The 22,961-nt window shown below is 37.9% G+C and overlaps 1 protein-coding gene across 15 annotated transcripts in view; it reads right to left on the minus strand.

The window, feature by feature from the left end:
• Positions 1-22,961, minus strand: part of LOC106869848 (uncharacterized) — a 202,785-nt gene that overhangs the window by 49,346 nt on the left and 130,478 nt on the right. For 13 of the 15 annotated variants that reach the window (XM_014915765.3, XM_014915761.3, XM_089337947.1 and 10 more), the window contains one exon: positions 16,298-16,382. In XM_014915765.3, coding sequence (XP_014771251.2) covers positions 16,298-16,382 — 85 coding nt within the window. Of the gene's footprint in view, positions 1-13,199; positions 13,499-16,297; positions 16,383-22,961 lie in introns of those variants that run through there. The other 2 variants (XM_014915768.3, XM_089337949.1) reach the window with 2 other exon arrangements.

Below are 22,961 nucleotides of genomic sequence, written 5' to 3' on the forward strand. Positions count from 1 at the left end.
CATGTTTGGGCTACGATGGGAGTCAGTGAAACCCCTTCTCTAAAAATATATATTTAGATTCATGTGATACACCGACTAAAGAAACACACATACATATGCGCTCACTCTCTTGACTTGGAGAGTCAAGTGACTTGTTTAACAGATACTTTATTGTTGTTTAGCCTCAAGTCAATTTTCATCCAGCAGCCCTATGATCAAATGCATTCAAGCCATGACCACCCTGTCAGTTATTACAATACAGAGTATCTAGGATGACATCATTCAATGTGATATTTTCTTTCCTTTAAGATCCTAGAGGGTGATTTAAGGGGCATTTGGCTGCTATTTCTAGCTGGCCTAACATCCATGTTATGACCACAACTACACACAGACATTCAAGACCACATCCTAAAGATGGCCATCCAGCCTAAGTAAACTCACAGACATGTTCTCTCTCTTCACTCTATGATGGTATCTTTAAAGCAGATCCATTTCACTAGACCCACCCTGACTCTGCCTCCCACTCAGGCTCTGTATTAGCTATTTAACCCCAATCCTTTTTCTCTTGAACACTGACCCTTTGACGAGTGTATGAGATACACGTGTACAAGTAGTTCAGATGTTTCCAAGGTGGCTGAAAAATGTCGATATTGACGAATGTTCTGGGAGACCCGCAACCAACAGAACTGAGAAAAACATCACAGATGTGAGTGCAGCTGTGAGTGGAAATAGTCGAATCACCACCCATGAGTTATCAGAAGATGTACAGGTTAGTTATAGTTCAGTCCAGTCCATTATCACAGAAGATTTGGGTATGAGACGCATGTCTGCCAAGTTTGTGCCAAAACTGCTTTCAGTTGACCAAAAAGACACTCGGGTTTCAGTTGCACAAAATCTTGACTGTGTTGAAAACGATGAAAACTTTTTGAAAACTTTATGTAGGTCTCTGAGCAGGTATCACCAAGCTTTTGGAAAAATTTGATGCAGATTCTCAACTTTCTCTGTCATGGTCAATGCAATGATCACATCCAATCACTGCTGTAAACAGCAGAAGTGAGTTAAAATGTTAAAACTTATGCGAATGCACAGCAAAGTTGAAGGTCAATCTGTGCCAAGTGGCTTCACTCTGTGTGCTTTAGTTTTGTTACTATAGTCTGGATACTTATTGATCATATTACGTGTGTGTGTGTGTGTGTGTGTGTGTATGTGTGTGTGTGTGTGTGTGTGTGTGTGTGTGTATATATATATATATATATAGAGAGAGAGAGAGATAGAACACTGATTTGGACCATAACACCAGTGTGGAAAACAGAAGTAAACTGATGATGATATGCTTTCTGTTTTCATGTTTGCTTTCCCATGTTGGCCTGAGTTGGATGAAAACTTTTTAAGGCAGTTTTCTATGACCAGATGCCCTTCCTGTCCTCAATTCTGACCTATTTTTCAAGTAAGAGATATCTTATTTCACATGTTTTCGAAAGTGTAAACTGAGTGGACAACTTGTTAGCAGAAGTAACAGCAACAACATACAGATACACTTGCACAATACAAATGTACACACACACACACATACACATGTACACACAAACATGCACACAATGTGCTTCTTTTAGTTTCCATCTGTCAAATCCACTCACAAGGACTTGGTTGGCTTGGAGCTATAGTATAAGATGTCATAAGTGGGACAGAACCTGAAACTATGTAGTTAGGAAGTAAACCCCCTAACCACAGAGCCATGCTTATACTATATAGTTGTATGTATATATGTGAGTGTCTGAATGTATATGTAAATGTGTGTGTGATTGTGTGTGTGTGTGTGTGTGTGTGTGTGTGTGTGTGTGTGTGTGTGTGTGTCCCCTTATTTGAGTTATTTGATCTGAGAATAAGGCCCAAGGGTTATGGCCATCACATAGAAAAGAAACAGCCAAGCCAAAGTTTCCAAAAGGTTAAGCAATTTGTGAAATGTTTAACAAACACAGTTGTTTCTGTGACGGAAGTTTACAGTGAAAGAAAAAAAATACAAAATAGAGTTTGAGCTTATTTAAATGGTTGGTAAGTGTTTAAGAAAATGGTGGTGGTGGTGGGTCTGTGAATGGGGTGTATGCAGGATATCAGAGAGAAGAGGCGAGTGGATGTTGTGGTAAAGTGAGGCAGCTGTGAAAACATTCCTTTCCTTAACTGTTCCTTACATCTATCTATCTATCTATCTATCTAATGTGCATTTATCTATTTATATTTATGTATGTATAATATATGTGTGCGTGTTTATGCATGTATAATATATGTATGTATATACATACAGATACACTTGCATGGAAATATATATATATATATATATATATATATATATATATATATATATATATGTATGTGTGTGTGTGTATGTGTATATATATATATATATATGTATGTATATATGTAGCCTTTAGCCTTGCAAGTTATAAGATGACCTTCACTTATGTTGGTGTCATGAAAAAAGCACCCACTACACTCTAAGGTGGTTGGCATTAGAAAGGGCATTGCATGGTACCTTGGGTAAGTGTCTTCTACTATAGTCTCAGGCTGACCAAAGCCTTGCAAATAGATTTGGTAGACATAAACTGAAAAAAGCCTGTTGTATATATATATATGTGTGTGTTTGTCGCCCACTGCCACTTGACAACTGGTGTTGGTGTGTTTACATCCCCATAGTAGTTCAGCAAAAGAGCCCGATAGAATAAATACCGGGCTTAACAAAACATGAGTACTGGAGTCACTTCATTCAACTAAAAATTCTTCAAGTATGGCCACAATCTAATGGCTGAAACAAAGGATAAAATATTCCAACACCATCACTGTCTTTCCGAGTTCTGCAACACTTCACATGGAGTTTTTGGTTCTCCAAAGTCATCTTGGTGTACAAGTCAACCTACCTTTTTAATAACAGTAAATTTTAGTCTGAAAGTTCAACTCGTTTGCCAGAAAACAGGATATAAATATGCTTCTGCTTTACAATTGTCCAATTGAGCTGTCAGAATTTTACACACCGATCTCAAATTGCATCCATACGAAATGATGGTTGTTCAGGAACTTCATGAAAGTGATTGAGAAAAACAGCCTGGCATGCTGTGGGAGGTATTCTTGTCACATACTGTACAAGAATGGTCAGTAGTTGGTGTCATAATAGTGGAAACTGTCTATGTCCTAATGTCCATATAGTCACACTGACCACTGTCTGTGTATATATTCATACACATATAATCACACTGTCCACAGTCTAGCTAATATATATTCATGCATGTTTAATCACACAGTCCACTGTTTGTGTATGTATACTCATACTGTCCTCTGTGTGTGAGTATATGTTCATGCGTATATAATCACACTGTGCACTGTGGGTGTGTGTCTATATATTCATGCATATATAATCACACCGTCTGTCTGTGTATATATTCATGTACACATAATCCCATTGGTCACCAGTCTGCATATGTATTCATGCTTATAGTCAGACTGACCTGTACTTATCATCACAGTGACCACTGTCTATATCTATATACCCATACATATAGTCGTACTAGTCACCACCCCTGCCATCACCACTGCTGTACATCAGCAAGAAGTATGTAGAAAGAAATGTTGTTATTGTTGCTGTGAGAGGTAGGTGTTTTGGGTGGGGGTGTAGGGAAGAAGTTTCTTCTCACAGATATTTTCATCTACCTGTAGGATCAGCTTTATCAGTGGCATTCTGGCAATGGTGGTGGTGGGTGGTGGCAGAGATGCAGTGGTAGTAATAGTAGTAGTAAAGTTAGAAGGTGCGCAATAAAGTTTTCTAGCAAGTGTGGGGTGAGAGGGAAAGGAAAATGAAAACAGAAAGAGTGAAGACAAGAGAGAGGGAGAGAGAGAGAGAGAGAAAGAGAGAGAGGCTGTTCAAGTTAATAAATATTCCCTCCCCTCTATATCATCACCACCACTCTTACGCCACTGCCAAACTGTAATTTAAACCCATAGACAGGAGTTTACTGGAAACGTAGGTGTATATGTCTATGTATAGACTGTATATGATGTATTTAAAACTTTGAAAACAGCAAACTGATACACACACACACACACACATTTGTGTGTGTGTGTGTGTGTGTGTAATCATTTCTACATCTGCTTTTCCATGCTGGTATGGGTTGGTTGTTTTAAGTTTGAGTTATTAAATATAATATGGCAGAATTGCATAAGCAACAGACCACAACTGGCAGCAAAGAAGAAGAAATCCATGGCAAGCTGGAATGGTTACAGCTGGTTGTAGCAGCCAACACAAGGCCAATAAAGGGGAGGGGGTGGTGTATGCTACAGTGTGGATCACAGCAATCGCCCTGGTAATATCAATGTTGTTCAGAAATGATGGAGAAGGCAACACAACCCAAGATTGCTGAGAGCTTTCAGGCCTCCAGTCGATATATTGATGAAATACCAGCTATATATATAGAATAGGTATGAGAGTGAGTATGTATGCCACATAGACTGGCATTCAGCAAGAAGCAACTTGAAAGGAATTGCCATCAATTAAGGCATCTGGCAATGCAAACACTTCATCCTCAAAAATGGAAATAGTTATTATTTGCTATTTAGTACAGACAGACAGACAGACAGACACACACACACACACAAGAAGACCCATCAAGCCAAGTGAAATCATAGTTGTGGCAGATACTGGTGTTACGCAACTGACACTGTTGGCATGTAAAATCACCCATTACACTCTTGGAGTAGTGGGCGTTAGGAAGGGCATCCAGCAGTAGAGACCATGCCAAACTAGACTGGAGTCTAGTGTAGCCCCTCAGCTTACCAGCCCTGGTCAAGTGATAAATATATATTATATATATAAATACGTGTGATATATATATATAAATGTGTGTGTGTGTGTGTGTGTATGCATATGCTGCATGCAGAAAAATACATATATACACCATCTATATACACACATATGTACAGTGCTGTATGAATATGTGTTAATGTGTAGGGGTGTAGATTTGTTATTTTTGTCTTAGTTTTAATGCTTTATTTTCATATTGTCATGGCTAAACCATTTGCGTGATGGGTGTGAGAGAGAGAGAGAGAGAGAGAGAGAGTATGTGTGTGTGTGTGTGTGTGTGTGTGTGCATGCATATGTGAGAATGTGTGTGTGTGTATATGTATAAAAGAATGTGTGGATGAGAGAATGTGTGAGAGAAAAAGAGAGAAAGAGTATGTGAGTGTGAGAGAGTGAAAGTGTGAGTGTGAGAGAGAGAGGAAAAAGAGTGTGTGTGTGAGAGAGAGCATGTGTGTGTGAGAGAGCATGTGTTTGTGTGAGAGAGTGTGTATGTGAGAGAGCGCGTGTGTGTGAGAGAGAGAGAGTAAGAGAGAGAGAGAGAGAGAGAGAGAGAGAGAGAGAAAGAGAGAGATAGAGGGAGAGATAGAGGGAGAGAGATAGAGAGAGAAATAGAGAGAGAGAGAGCAAAAGACAACAGTGTACTGGGTGTGCTGAATGGAGATACAACTACCAGCAGCAACAAGAACAATCACAACATACAACAATAGTAACAACAATAACAGGTGCTCAGCAGAATTCCTCAGTAAAGGATTGTCAGAGGAAGGATCCAGTTTAACAGTGATAAGGCAGGCATTCCCTCCTCCCCATCCCCCCTCCACACTTAAAGCACTAAAGTAGTGGCTGTACACACTGGTGGTAGTGGTTGTGGTGGTGGTAAGAGTTATAGTAATAGAGCTACTAGAGCTGATGAAATACACCATCACCACCACTACAACTAATACTACCACTACCACTATATACATCAAACAAATTAGAACCCTGTATGAGACCTCATTACACACACACACACACACACACACACACACACACAAAAGCAAGATTGCTAGTTTATATTTTCTGCAGCACAACACACCAGTGATAGCAAACGCACACACACAACACAATCAGAGTCACCATTGTTTTAACAGCCACTATTCCATGCTTCCATGGGTCAGTCAGAACTTGTCAAGACAAATTTTCTATGGCTCGATGTCCCTCCTGTTGCTAACCTTCACCTGTTTCTTCATGGCCAAGGTCAGGTACGTTTTTTGCGGAAGACTGGAAAGAAACAATTTTGCCTCTATGATGATGATGCTCACGTACAACCATCATATTATGCACACATGCATACACAGGGCTTCCTTCAGTTTCCAGCTATCAAATCCACTCACATGCGCTTTAGTAGAATAACAGCTATAATAGAATAACAGCAGAAGACACTTGCCCAAAGAACCACACATTTTCACATTGAGATGTCTGTATATCCAAATGTGTTTCTTAGGAGGTCTTTTTGTACTTTTAATGTGTCTATTACTGCCCTTGTGGCAATATAAATCATCATCATCATTATCACTATTTTGCAAGGGTTGAATTTGCCATTCATCCTTTCAGTGTCAATGAATCAAGTACCAGATGAACACTTAGGTCGAAGTAATCAACTTGTCCTCTTCCTTGAAATTGCTGGCCTTGTGCCAAAATGTGGAACTATTATTATTTTTATTATTATTGTCATTAAAGTGATCAGTCTTTATGTTCTGAGTTCAAATTCCGCCGAGGTCAACTTTGCCGTTCATCCTTTCAGGGTCAATAAATTAATTACCAGTGAAACACTGATGTCAGTGTAATCAACTAGTCCCCTCCTCCAAAAGTTCAGGCCTTGTGCCTTTAGTAGAAAGGATTATTGTTATTGTTAATATCATGTGACAGAATCGGTAGAGTGTCAGACAAGATGCCTTGGTTCATTTGTTCTACCCTTTTACATTCAGAGCTCAAATCCTGCTGAGGTCAAATTTACCTTTCATCCCTCTGGGTTCAATACAATAAAATACCAGTCAGGTACTGGGGCGGGGGTGAGTCAAAAGTACTGACCAAACCCTTCCCAAGTGTTGGCCTTGTGCCTAATTCAGAAACCACCGCTGTCTCCATTCCTAGTTGGGGTTTGTATAAACAGTGTGCAGTTGTTAATTGTAAGGAAATGAACCCCCAACTCCTTATTCCAAAGACCTGAGGACTTTAGATGAACAAAATTCTCTCAGTAGGATATTAAATAGTTCCAAGAACTGCTGCAGGTTTTTGTCTGGCGTTGATGTTTTATATTTTATTTGGAATTGTTTGAATTAGAATGGAAGCTGTGTTTCACCAGGAATTGACTTTACTACATCAACAATATTGCTAGCAGACTTTTGCACTTTTTCTCTCTCTTTATTTTCCCTCCCTCCAGCATTCTTCAGAGATCTTGAACTAACCTATATGTTTTAAAATACTTATCAATATTTTTTTTTTTCTTCACATTCCTCAAAGTAATATTCTGCTGTCTCATTCCCCCCCCTCCTTCCCTCCCCAGCCACTTCGCATGGATTTTCAAGTTTCTGCAAAATGGTGCCAACATGTAATTGAAAAGGTTGTAATAAAGAAGAGATGAAAAATATTATGGAACACCAACATGGAAATAATTAAGGAACACAGAACATAAAACGCCCTAACATTGATCCTTGAGGAAATAAACATTTTATGATTAACACTGACACACCTAGAAACCATATTATTATCTTTAGGACAGTAGAAGGTAGAATCGGCAAAGTAACAGTGTCTTGTTGTGTTGCAATAATAGTTGATGGTAGAGTCAGTAGAGCAACAATGTCGTATTATGTGTGTTCACATTTTGAGTTCAAGGTTAACTTTGCATTTCGTACGTCCTGGATCAATAAGAACAGGAGGCATAGAAGTCACTTAATGGAGTTGAATCAATTAACTATTTCTCTCCTACAAATGAAATATGTTACTTCAGGTCAGTTTTTTCCTCATTCTAACAATTCTGAAATCCTAACTTTGACAGTGGACTACATACTGTGGGTGGGTATAACTGATTTCTTTGCCCATACACCCCACTCCTCACCAACAAAAAAAAGACCTAGAACAGAAATGACCATGGAAGGATGATGAGCGAGGATAACCTTTGTAATATTTCAAAGTAAAATAATAATGGTTTCAAATTCTGGCACAAGGCCAGCAAGTTTGGTGGTGGTAGTGATGGTGATGGAGGGGGGGGGGTCGATCCCACTTCCCACTCACCACCCCCAGAGCTAACTGGTACTTATTTTATCAACTCCGAAAGGATGAAAGGCAAAATCGACCTTGGCAAGTCAGACACAATGCTTAGCAATGTTTCTTCTGGCTTCACATTCTGAGTCCAAATGACACCAAAGTTTGACTTTGCTGCTCCTCCTTTCAGGATCGATAAAATAATATATTAGTCAAGCACTGGGGTCAATGTAATCAACTCCCCCGCCACATAATTTCAGGCTTTGTGCCTATAGGAGAAAAGATTCTTCATCTTTTTCTTTTTCTAATCATTATTATTATTATTATTATTATTATTATTATTATTATTATTATTACCACCATTGCAGAGAGGAAAGAAAAGCAGATAAGACTAAATACTTTGCCATCTTTCTTTCCAAGCCCATCATAGGCTTTCTTTTACTTTACTAAATCACTCCGAAATGTTACAATAATGGGGGCCCAAGGAAAAACGTTTACTTGATGTGGCCCCATCCTCTATGGCTGTGTGTCCCTTAGAAAAGATCAATTGAAACAAAAACTGTAAAAATAGCTGGAAAGCAATTAGTGAAGCATATGTGTGTGTGTGTGTGTGTGTGGAATGTGTGTGTGTGTGTGGAATGTGTGTGTTTAGTGGTGTGTGTATGTGTAGTGGTGTATGTGTGAGTTTTTGTTTAGTGGAGAGGAGTGATCGAAGGACAAAGTCTGTGCAGAGAAGAGATGTGTTGTTATTTTTAGCGATAAGTCAACCTTGATCAAGCTGACCTATGATCAGAGGCAATGCAGCCATGACCACCCTCTCATTTTTTTTTTCCTACATACAGTCTATCTAGAAACACATTGACCAATATGTACCCTTTTTTTCGTTGTTTGTTTTGCTTTTCCTAAAGCAACAAAATGATTAAAGGGTCAATTGACTGGTATTTCTAGCAGGTCAAGTTCCTGTGTGGGCTGACGAAAAGAACAGTCAAATGTTGGAACACTGAACAATATTGGGACAGACAAACAGACAGACAAGAGCAGCAGCAGCAGCAACAACAACAACAGCAGCAGCAGTAAGTGACTGCCTTATAGCTATATTGATCTCTTTAGCCTCTGCCAGCACCACCAGCACCACCAGCACCACCGCAGCAATGATGAATCTCTCTTCCTCCATAATGCTTTAGTTACTCATACTGAAGAAATTGGCAGCTGATTCAGCAACGAAATTCATAGCTCCTCCCCACCTCCACCCACTGACAACAAGGTTTCACTTAGGACATCACAACCAAAACCACCACCACCATCACCAATCCTATGGTAACGGGGAAACACAGAGATGGGGAGGAGGGAAGAATAGGGATGCTGTAGGGGGCAAAACACCTTCAAGTTTCAATACAATTCACACAGGCAAACAGACTGAGTCAGATATGACTGCATGTATGTGTGTGTGTGTGTGTGTGTGTGCATGTGGGAATGCATGTGTACACACATACACATGTGCACACTTGGATATGCAGCCATTGATAAAGGGACAGAAATATGCAAATTCACACATATATGCACTGAAAAAGCCCAATGCACTCATAAAACAACAAACATGCACACTGAATATTCATTCAAGCATGCAAGTGCACAAAACAACATGGCGCTGGAAATATGTGGTTTCTGGTACATAGTGTTTATTTTGGAGTGACGGGAATGGGGAGTCTTGAACCAGGGCATTATAGTGCTCTTTCTCCCCTATATATATATATATATATATACATATATATATATATAGCATATATATACATGCAAACATTTGTATGCATATATGTGTATGCGTGTGTATATATGCAGATATATATATATGTGTATGTATATATGTATGTGTATGTATATACGTGTGTGTATATATATATATATGTGTGTGTATGTATGTATGTATGTATGTATGTGTGTGTATGTATGTGTGTATATATATATATCCACCTGTAAATAGTATGCATATAATCATCAACTTCATTATTTTTATGTATGCTTTGTTTTGTTTTTTTCCCAAGCTTGTGTGGGATGGTGCAAGGCTTCTTGAGGAATCACTCTACAGCAGGATGCCTTTCCTGATGACAACCTCTACTTGTTTATTCAGGTACAGTACTTTATTCCATTGGTTTTTGCATCAAGATGCTGACCATGACATTTATTTGGGGGTCTATCAAACATTGCAACACAAGCTCTGATAATATGATGACACACAGACAAGCAGACTCCCCACATATTTTTTCCTAACCAAAATACACTCATAAAGGATCAACTAAACCAATGTGTTGTGAGTGAAATGCCACTTGTTCAAGGTACCTAATAGTGAGATTGAACCTGACACCAAGGAATTGCAAAGGCAGCTTCTTAAATCACTGCCCGACAACTGGAGTTGGTTTGTTTATGCCCCTGCAACTTAGCAGGTTGGGAAAAAGTGATCGGTAGAATAAGTACTGGGTTTACAAAATTAAATACTGGGGTTGATTTGTTTGGTTAAACCCTTCAAGATGTACCCCAGCATGTCCATAGAATAATGACTGAAAGAAGTTAAAAGATTTATATAAATATATATATATATATATATATATATATATATATATATATATATAAATATATATATATATATATATATATATATATATATATATATATATATATACACACATACATACATAGAGAGAGAGGGGGAGAGGGAGGGAGAGACAAAGGAAGATACATGCATACAGAGGTGAGTGTACAAGTGAATGACAACAAAGGTCCTCAGGATGTACTGCAGGAGCTGAATATATTTATTGACAAATTGACTCAACTGTGCATTACTCAAAGTTTCATGAAGGAGCAGCTAGTTCATCAGATATCTCGAGTCCATGTCGGACACTAGACATCTAAGGGTGTGTATGTACATAAAGGCACCACACCAATGTTTAATAAATATTTAATGCCTAACAGAACTAGTATGCGCATATAAATACATATGGACATAAGTATATTTACATATGTGTGTGTGTGTACATATATATATATATATATATATATATATATATATATATATATATATATATATATATAAATATATATATATACATACATATGTACATAAGTATATTTACATATGTATATCTATCTATATATATATATGTACATACGTATATATATGTACATATGTAAATATGAACATATATAAGTACATACATATGTTTATGCACGTACGTATGTACACACATATATATGTATGTACATACGTATATATATATATATATATATATATATATACATGTATATATGTATGTACGTACACATGCAAGCTTTCTCTCTCTCTCTCTCTCTCTCTCTCTCTCTCTCTCTCTCTCTATATATATATATATATATATATATATATATATATACATACATACACACGCACGTACACGCACAAGCTCTCTCTCTCTCTCTCTCTCTATATATATATATATATATATATATATATATTATATATATATATATACATATGTACACACACACACATACACATATATATATATATATATGGAAAGAGTAAGAGAGAGAACATATATTAAGTTAAAATAAAATGAAAGTAGTTTAAAGGATGGCAGTTAAGATTTTATATTAAGAAAAAAAAAAAAAACTGGAAAGAAAGGTTTACTCATTCATTTCTAATATACAACATAATTAAAAATACATAAATGCTATACATATATCTAAATACACTGTAATCGTGTGAGTAAAAACCATAAGAACCACGTCCAAGCTTCAATAGACACTTCCTCAAAGTTCTAGACTAGAAATGTGCGACGCAAAAATGCATTATGGTGGAATATTTTGACATCATTTGTATAGATATGTATGTGTGGGTCTATGTGCAGATATATATATATATATATGTGTGTGTGTGTGTGTGAGTTTTAATGTATCTTTTCGTATCTTTGTATGAGTATGTGTTCATTGTGTGTGTGTGTATGTATATATATATATATATATATATATATATATATATATATATATATACTTATGTATGTGTGTGTGTGGTCATGTTCATAATTGTGTGATTACGTGTTTATTGTGCAAACAGATGTGTATGTGTTTGTGTGGGTGTGTGTATATGTATATGCATCTGTTTATGTGTGTGCGGGTGTATATTTTTTAATATATACACTCATGTTAGTATATATTTAAAGCATGTGTATATGTTTATGTTTTTAAGTGTGTATAAGAATGTGCATATATAGACCAGCATGCAATGTTTGTCTGTCTGTCTCCGAAGTCAGACTTTACAATAACAGACACCTCCCCCACTCCACTTTTATGTTTCACCTCATTCTATCTCAAGAACATAATTCACAGGTCGGTGGCAAGGGGGAACGGCATACAGGGGGGAAGGGTGACCTATTTTGAAGGGTTACAGGAACTATAGCTTTACGAAGATGATGATGAAGATGGTGGTGGCTATGGTAGTGACAGTAGTATTGATGGTGGTGGTGGTGGAGGTAGTGTGGCAATGATCGTAGCAATGGAAATGATGATGGTATTAATGATGGTAGTAATGATAATGATAATAGTAATGATGCTGGTGACGATGATAATGGTGATGATGATGATGATGATGGTGATAAGGATGATGATGATGAATAGTATGATGGTGGTGGTAACGATGATGATGATGATGGTGGTGGTGTGAAAGCTGAATCAAAACAGTTTTAATAAACAAAGAATGAAGGAAAACCAGGACGTTGAAATTAGAATTCAGTGAAGTGTGTCACAGGTGAGAAATGGATGTTGATCTGTAATTGAAACTCAGTGAAGTGCGTAAAAGGTGAGATTCAGAAGGTGACGTACCATATTGATGGAGGGAAACATGACTAATAATGATTATCACAGGAATTCAATGAAGCATGACACAGGTGAGTGTCATATTGCCTTACTTTATCATAAATACAACACAAGAATTACCAAATCCTTAAAGGAACAATGTGTGTGAGACACAGACAGAGACAGACATACACAGAGAGATGGTGACAAGAATTCACTGAAGTGTAACGTAGGTAACTAAGAGAAGATGTTGCTGAGAAGTCACTGAAGCATGGTCAACACAGGTGAGATATTTGACAACTCTACAATTTACCTTGAAGCCAGACTGGTCGCGATAGAACCATGGATACGTAGTCCGGTAGGAGACGTGTTGCATGGTGCCGTACTCTGCCGGTACTGGTGTGACGCAGTAGTGCAGACAATGTGCAGCTAGCTACACTGTCTGGATGTGGTTATGTGTGCGTGTGTGTGCGGGGAGAGAGAGGTGAGAAAGAAGCAATACCAGAACAGACATCTCTACACCCCCTCCCCACCTCTGCCCCACTACATTATCTTACAGAACGGAGAGATGGAAATTCTAGCAGTATTGATTTCTGTAGCAGCAGCAGCAGCAGCGAGTGGGTGGGGGGAGCATTAGTTGTTGCAATGGTATTTAGAGACAGTGTTGGAGATAGAGGGGGGGGGGGCAGCATGTAATGGCATCATCGCATGTCACCAGAATGCGATGGCGGCGGCAGCGGTGGTGGTGGTGACAGTAGTGGTGGCTGTGATGGTGGTGGTGGTGTTAGGGATGAACACAGTGGTGGTAGTGGCGGTGATGGTGGTTATAATGAAGTTGGTGATGGTGATGATGGTGATGATGGTGCTAGTGTCAACAGTGTCACCCTCACATTTCACCACAAATCCTCACAATGAGTCAATTACATTGAAATATTTCGTAACAGCCAAAATTACCACCTGTATCTTTGTGTGTGTGTGTGTGTGTGTGTGTGTATGTGTATATATACATACATACATATATATATATATATATATATATATGTATATGTAATACACACAGAATTTATCTATCTATCTATCTATATATATATATATATATATATATATATATATATATATATATATATATATATATAGAGAGAGAGAGAGAGAGAGAGAGAGAGAGAGAGAGAGAGATAGATAGATAGATAAATTCTGTGTGTATTACATATATATATATATATATATATATATATATATATATATATGTATGTATACACATATATAGATATATAGATTGATAGGTATGTCTATAAACACAGAATTGTATACTTGTATGTGTGTTTGTATATCTATCGATTTATCTATCTATACATACGTACATACATACATACATACATACATACATACATACACACACACAATTTTATTTCTCACAAAAATTAGTGTGGTAATAGTAGTAGTGGTATTGTTATAATGAGGTGGTTGTGTGGGCAGTAGTGAAGTGGTGGTAGTGGTGGTGGTGTGGGTGGTAGTGTTAAAGGCATTGGTCATAGCAATGTGGGTGGTGTTGGTGGTGGTTGTGATGTGATTGGGCTGTGAATGGTATAATACCAGCCACACCACCAACGAACCATACCATCACCACCATCATCATCATCATCATCACAACCACCACCACAACCATCACCACCCACACTATTACTGTAACATTTGATGAAGGTGTGGCTATATTGATATGAAACTGTCTCAGGACCTTAGGAGGGGGGGGAGTGGGTACAACAGATAGAAAAGAAATGAGAGAGGGAGGAGGATAAGTGCTGAAGGAGGAGGGGGTAAACAATGAGTCAGAGATGATAATAATAATAATAATAATAATAATAATATATTATAATGTAGGGGCTAGCAAATAAGAAGGGAGAGAGTTAAACCTTAATGTAGAGTGTTAGTCCCCAGAAATAAAAGGTTTTAACTTTAGCTGGATTCGAACTCACAACTCACTATTGTATAAGCTATTCCTTTTCTCCCTATTACCACCTTCCTACCCCTAATACCCTGTGATACAGTAACCATGACAACAGTGTGTAATACTGACTTATTTAGAAACAGGAGTGTTGTAGCACCATCAACACCACCACCATCTTAGCCATACAAGATAAGTTGTTTAGCCCAAGGTCAGCTCAGAGCCAGTAGACCTATAATCAAAGACGTTCCAGCCATGATCCTCCTGCCTCCTTTGTACATGAGGAACTATATAAGTTCCGTGTATATTCCCATACTTAAAACAGTAAACATGCAATTGGAAAATTTGGTGGGTATTTTGGAAGGTTGAGTAACAATCTAGAGGCTGCCTAACTGACCAAATATATGAGGTGTTATGTGGTATATAAGAATGTAGAGAGAGTGTATAGTTTACAGCATTTAGTTGCTGGAACAAAAATCAACCAGAGAAAATTCATAGAGTTTTTACTGCTTTTGGTAATGAAAGGCCTCTCTCTCACAGTGAAAGGCAGATTGTATGATGCTTGTGCACAAATAGTAATGCTACATGGTAGTGAAACATGAGTGTAGAGGACATGCAAAAACTGTAAAGAAATTAAGCTAATATGCTCCACTGGATGTGCAATGTCAGTGTGCATGCATGACAAAGTGTAAATGTGTTGAGAGAAAAGGCGAGAATAAGAGGAATCGGATGTAGTCATGCAAGAGAGAAAACTGTGCTGGTGTGGTCATGTGACATGTATGAATGAGGGTAGCAAGCATAAAAAAAGTGCCAATTATAAAATGTGGATGTGACCTGTGAAAGATGGAAACCCAGAAAGATGTGGGACAAAGTAGCAAAGAATGACCTCCAAATGTTTAGCTTCACAGAAGAGATGACATAGGACTGAGATGATTGGCAATTCTGTACTCAAGAAGACATGTCCATCTTAACAAATGAATGAAGTCCTGAAAGTGGTTGATGTTCATAGCTCCACACTCACTCTGTCTGTGTCAAGCCTCATCCACAACTCATCTTCCTAACACTCCATTTCTCTTCTAACTACGGTACTATTTACTAAGCTGCTGTAAAGTTCTATGAGAGCAGAACTGCACGTATTTCATCCCCATTTTTGTGTCCCCAGCCAAAGCAGATACTGGACTTCAACGCAGCCCCTCTGGCTTGATAAATCCTGTCAAGCAGTCAACCCATGCCAGCATGGAAGACTGATGTTAAATAATGATGATGATATAAATACATAAATACATATAATAGACTACATACATAGACATAAATACAAACTCACACACACATATATATAATTTAAGGTGCTTTGAGGTATGGATGTGAATGGTATGTCAATGTATATAACTGATATAAAACAATATTGTGTGAGTGTGCATGTATAAAACAATGATATAAGTTCTATAAAACAATGTGGTTATATCTACCTGCAGTTGACCGAGTTCAACAAAGTCATAATGGAAGTGGGCACATTCTTCTAGCTTGGGAAACCGGGTCGAACCATCAGAGAGACTGTAAAAGAGAGAATATATTAGATGTAGATATATGTGTGTGTCTGTGTGTATATATTTATATACATACATACACACACACTCAAACATACACACAAATAATTTAGTTATATTTGATTAAGGAAACCGGGTTAAACCACCAGATAGACTGTAAAAGAATATATTATTAGATACAGATGTGTGTGTACTCACACACAGATATATATATATATATATATATATATATATATATACACACACATACACACACACACACAAATACATAGATACATATATATTGTACACACATACATATACATACATATGACACTAGCAGCATTGCGAAACTTAGAGAAACAAACTGTGAAGATATAAGCTTCAACTAAGCATTCACTGTTACAGGAAATCAATACTGAAACTATTGATGTCATCAATAATTCACCATTTAGATTATTGATATTTAAAATTTCAGAGTATATAATCTTCCTCTTCATCATCATCATCATCACCACTACCATCACCACCACCATAATATAATAATTAAAAACAGTAACTTGATGACATTAATACTTCAACAGAATTTAGTCTCTGCTATCACCATAACCATCTTCCCCATTCGCTGTGACCTCTTACCACACCAAATACTCATCAGCTTATGGTGTAACCTATTTACAGCCAGGTGGATGGTGTCATTTACGGTTTAGGGTTCTTGACAAAGAGGCAGCACACCTGTAGCAGTAATTTACTTGCCAAGTTAATACCTTGACACCTATGGGAGTATCCAAACAGAGGGTATCAAACGGAGATACAATAATACTGTTCTATAATTGCCCACAGGCATATAGCGTAATGGTTAAGAGTGCAGGCTACTAACCCCAAGGTTCCGAGTTCAATTCCAGGCAGTGTCTTGAATAAATAATTATAATAATAACATCAGCAAAAAATACCTTAGGAATGAGAACCCAGAGTTGGGTTGAAAATTCTACTGGACACCTGATGAAGGCCGGAGAGTAAGTCAGCTGAAACATTATGGTAATAACAAACAAGATGAGGCCACATATCTGTCCAATGTAAATAATGTAGAGATACAATAAGATCACATCAGACTGAAAATAGCAAGACAGCCCTGTGTGTGTGTGTATGTGTGTGTGTGTGTGTGTGTGTGTAGATAGACAGACAGATAGTAGAAAGGACACCATAATGCAAAATGGAAATCTGTTGGACAAATGTATTTATCACCTACATTTATATATGCCCTTTATATATAACCCATTATATATACCCTTTATATACAACCTATTATATAACCTTTATATTTAGCCTTTATATATATCCATTATATACAACCCTCTATACATATAACAGTCATATATATCCCATTATATCCAAGCTATACCACCAAGGAAAACAGACGTTAACTGTTGATGATCACACACACTTTTTGCTTTACACCCAATGCAGTATGCTAAGTCAGTGAAGTAATGAAGTTAACTGCTACACTGCCACTCAACTTAATTAGAAATATCAACAAAATCTCTGTCAGATCAAACCTTAAAAAAGGAAGGTTACACTGGCCAATGTAATCCTAGATACATTATGTTACAAGGAATATATGGCACCTGCACAATTAAGGATCAGACTCTACTGACCACTAACAGGTGCACGTACCATAGCAATGCTCCCTCTACAATCATAAACATTACAAGTGTCAACAGAGCCACTGTTCGGTCAGTGAGTTGAGGGACCATTAAAAGCAGACATGTCAAGAAGATTAAAAGATTCCACCTGCACTAGCCAAACAATGGTTTGATGGATGACCACCTATGTATGAGATGTTTGCAAAAATTGGTGTTGGGTGGTGTGAGGGGCTAAACAAGACCCAGCTCTGGGTTTGGAGAAGTTCTTCTTCAAATATGGAAACTGAAGTGAAATTCTTTGAAAAATAAAAGCCAAAAGTGGTCACAGTTGTTACTGTGGTTCAACTCAAAGCAAATCCTGAATTCCTGCTATGACCATCCCATTCTTTATCAGGACTGAGAAATATCAAGGACTACATTGTCCAACATGGTTTTAAAACAGCAGGATGTAACACGAGAGGGATCTGATTGCTACTTCTAGCACTTTAAAGTGATCATGTAGTGGTTCTCTACATGGTCACTTAATAAGATTCTCTTTCCCTCCTCTGGATAAATGATGGTGGTGGTGGTGTTTGGTGTTGGTGGAGATGGTGAGTGGTGATAATGTTGTTGTTAGTGGTGGTAGTATTTGAACACGGTGATGGTGGTGGTAGTGATAGTGGTGTTGGTAGTGTTGGTGATAGTGTTGTTATTTATGGTGGTGGTGGTAGTGGAGGTAGTGATAGCATTGTTGTTGTTGCTCTTGTTGGTGGTGATGCTCAGTGAAAAACTATTTCTAAACACAACAAAGAATATTGATCAAAAATTGATGGGTGTTATTTAGAGTAGTGGAGGGTGGAGAACTCCACAACAAACCAAACCAATCATTTATTCTCTCCAACTGATTCCAGAGACAATAATGTCCACCGAAACATAAAGGACAACAGCACTGCCAGTTTGTGCTTTAGATTCGCTGGTTTTTGTTTATTGCAAACATTAAAACCCACTGGTTGTCTTCACTACAACATCACATCACATATTTTTGTAAGTGCATCATCAGATGCACCACGACGACGACGACGACCACCACCACCACCACTGCCGCCACCACCAACACCACTTCTACCTAAACTGCCACCACCATCATTACCACTTCTACCACAACTGCCACTGCCACCACCACCACCACCACCACCACCACCACCACCACCACATCACTATTGCCAAGCTTCAGGCATTATTTAATCTAAGATTCCTCGTAAACAACAGTACCCCACCCCGCCGAATCTCAACTTCTTCACCCACCACCACTTCCACCCACATATACCTGTCCTGGCCTTAAATCAGGTATTTCAGTCAAAATAGTTACCCCTTGCAGCCCTGCCCTAAATAATCTCACTATCTCCAACTCAGACATTCTGCCAACTTTTTCACTATTTCATAATCACTGCATCTTCTTGTTTGGCTCTAAGCAAAACTTTCGTAGAGTGGTGTTTCGTTCTGTTGGCAGGTATGGGCTGTGGCAGTGGCTGCAGTGGTGGTGTTGGTGGTTGTGGTGATGGTTATCATTAGGGGTGGTTGTTTGTAGTGGTGGTGGCGATCATAGTGATGATAGTAGTGATGATGAAGGTGGTGGTGGTGGTGGTTGTTGATGGAGGTGAAGATAGTGGTAGTAGAGGTAATTGCAGCAGTGAAGGTGGTAAAGATGGAAATAATAATAATACTAATGATAGCAGAGCTAATAACAATGGTAATGATAGCAGACTTAATAGTAATCATGATAGCAGAGCTAATAGTAATGATAGTAACTCCAAATCTTTAAGGTTTCCAAAGGAAAAATGTTTGGGTTGATGCCTTTCTAAAAAGTGGGACAAGCTGTTGCAAACAAGAATTGAAACTGAATCTCCAGATTTAGCTGGTCTTATAATGCCTCACAGATAATGCCACACCACACACATACACACATTGTTTCTAATATAAGCACAATGCCAGCAGTTTTAAGGGGAGGGTATTAATTGTTATCATTCACTCTCGTACTTGATTACCCCAGAGGGATGAAAAGCAAAGTTGATCTTGGCAGGATTTGAACTTTGAATGTAAACAACCAGAATAATCCTTTCTAGTGCAGGCACAAGGTCTGAAATTTGGAAATAAATGGGTTGTGCTCAATTGGACCTTAAAGGTCAAAAGAAAAAGTTGACCATGGCACCAGCACTAACAAAAGATAAAGTCAACCATGGCACCAGCACTAATGCGATCACCAAATAACTTGTAGGACAAGGGTCTCAACTGGGTGAGTAGAGTTGTACTACCAAGAGGTGGCTTTATGCCAGGTGATGTGAGGTTCACGTATGATAGAGGTACAGAAACAGGTGTCTTACAGGAGAGGAAGTACGTGGTTACCCTAGTTGAGGAAAATAAAAGATGTTGAAGAGATGTCAGGATCTTTTTATAATGAGATTTAGTTTGAAGAATAAGTCTACCTAATCATAAGTATCACTGAATGGCACAGTCTCCCAGCCCGTAGTCCATTCCACTTTACAGCAACACGAGTGACTATGATGTAGTGTTAAGTTCAACTGTTGTTGCAGGAAAGTTTATCTGTAACAGGTTTACTTCCTCTCCTTGGAGGAAGTGACTCTCTTCCAACAATTCCATAAACAATTTTCGAATCAAAATAATAATTCTAGAGAATTATATCTTTGCCAGCTGCTCACCAGCTTTCTAGTTAAAGATATATATACAGCTGGCTGAATTTCCATCTTGCCCAGAATACCAATCTGCTGGAAGCTGTCCAGAGACATGGTAAGTGACTGACGAGGGATTGCATATCTTAAACATATTGCTTCTCTAAGCATCTATACACTAAAGCTTCAATATTTAGCAATTAATATAGTAGAAGCCACAAAATTATTCAACATCTTTACCACAACTTTGACCACCTTTAAATTCAAAATCTCTACAGCTTATGGACATGCTTATAAAATCAAAACACATCGCAACAGCCATGACTTTCAGAAACACTTTCTTTCGTGTCTTTTTTGTGCCTGGTACTGCATCAGGGCATTTATTATCATTATTATTATTATGAAGGTGGTGGTTGGTAGAATTGTTAACATGCTGGACAAAATACTTAGTGGCATTTCATCAATCTTTATGTTTTGAGTTCAAATTTTGCTGAGGTCGACTTTGCCTTTCATCCTTTCGGGGTTGATAAATTAAGTACCAGTTGCGTACTGGGGTCGATCTAATCGACTGGCCCCCTCCCCCAAAATTTAGGGCCTTGTGCCTAGAGTAGCAAAAAATCGTTAGCACGCTGGGCAAAAAGCTTAGCGGCATTTCATTTGTCTTTTACATTCTGAGTTCAAATTCCGCTGAGGTCAGCTTTGCCTTTCATCCTTCAAGGTCAATAAAATAAATGGTAGTTGAGCACTGGGGGTTGATGTAATCGACTTATCCCCTCCCCCAAAATTGCTGCCCCTGGGACAAAATTTGAAACCTTTATTATTATTATTATTATTATTCTTTTCTTAGTGGTAAATTCGGTGGTGGTAACTATAAGAAGGGTTGAGAAAGAATTTATAGCCTTCATGCCTGTCTTGCAGCAAGTTAATTCTAAACAAACAGGAGATCTAAAGAAAACAACAGATTTCATTGGTCAAAAGTCAGAATAGTTTCTCCTCCCACCCTCTTTTTCATCAACCACTATGGTCATGGGGTGTGGGCAGAGATGGTGTTATTGGTGGTGTTGGGTTTGTAGTTGCAGTTTGTGTTGGGTGGCTGTGTAGTGTTATTATTTGTGGCAGTGTTGTAGTTGTAGTTGGTGGTGGTGGTGACTACAATATTCCAGTAAATGTTGATTCTACAACATAAAACCTGAATATATTTTACTTATCATATTTGTATTCTTGCAGCAGCAGCAGCACTCCTATGTAGGTGATGTCATTAATGTTGAAGTGTCAATCTGCTGTTAATTATGTTGTGTTATATAACGATGGCATAAAATAGTTGGAGAGAGAGAGGGGGGGAGAAAGGGACTGGAAGAGAAGAGAAGAGAAGAAGGAAGAATAAATGACATTTTTTTTTTCTTTCTTGATGTATTTAAATGTCTGAAACAAAACTATTTCAGACATTAAAAATGGAACACACACACAAACACACATCTATACTAACATACATACACACATAAACACCTTCATGCATACATATACATACACAGATTCAACTACAAACACATGTACATGGATATACAAATGTACACACATCTACATATATATATATACATTCATATGCATCTCAAAATACATACACACACAATGAGATGTATAAATACACACACACAAGCCAGAAAGAACACAGTTAATCAGGAAATCCCAGTCACAACCGATTAAAGATGCTATGAGAATATACAAAACAGAAGTTTGATATGTAATAAGGGTATATATACATGTGTGCTTGATTATATGCAGACATACATACATGCATGAATGAATGCACACACACACCACTACCTTGTCAATGTGAAATTTCCAGTGAAAGTGATTTGCTTTTGGGTTAGCTAGGTTCTAAGTCCATTGGTGAGAAATTCAAAAGACCAGGAAAACATACACCTACATACAAAGTGCAAATAATTTTCCTGATTCAAACTAGTCCCAAATAGTTACTCCACCAACAAGAAGTAACAACACTTTGGATCTTTTGTTCACCATTGCTCCTGAAACTGTTATTAACCTCACTACCAAGGAACCTTTAGATGACTCTGATTATGCTATGATCATTGCCAATCTATCTCTTTTTGGCAGACACAAAAGAAACCATCACCTCCAAACTACTTGTTTTAATCAGAATAAAGCTGGCCGGGACTCCTATTGTAATGAGTTACATCACCCAAACTGACTTGAATTTACAATTCAAGAGATGTCAATAGTGTCCTTCAGTACAATCCTGATTCAATTTGAGCCACATGTGAAGCATAAATATCACAT

This window comes from Octopus bimaculoides, chromosome 20, assembly GCF_046866305.1.
Source record: "Octopus bimaculoides isolate indiv1 chromosome 20, ASM4686630v1, whole genome shotgun sequence".
NCBI classification, from domain to species: Eukaryota; Metazoa; Mollusca; class Cephalopoda; order Octopoda; family Octopodidae; genus Octopus; species Octopus bimaculoides.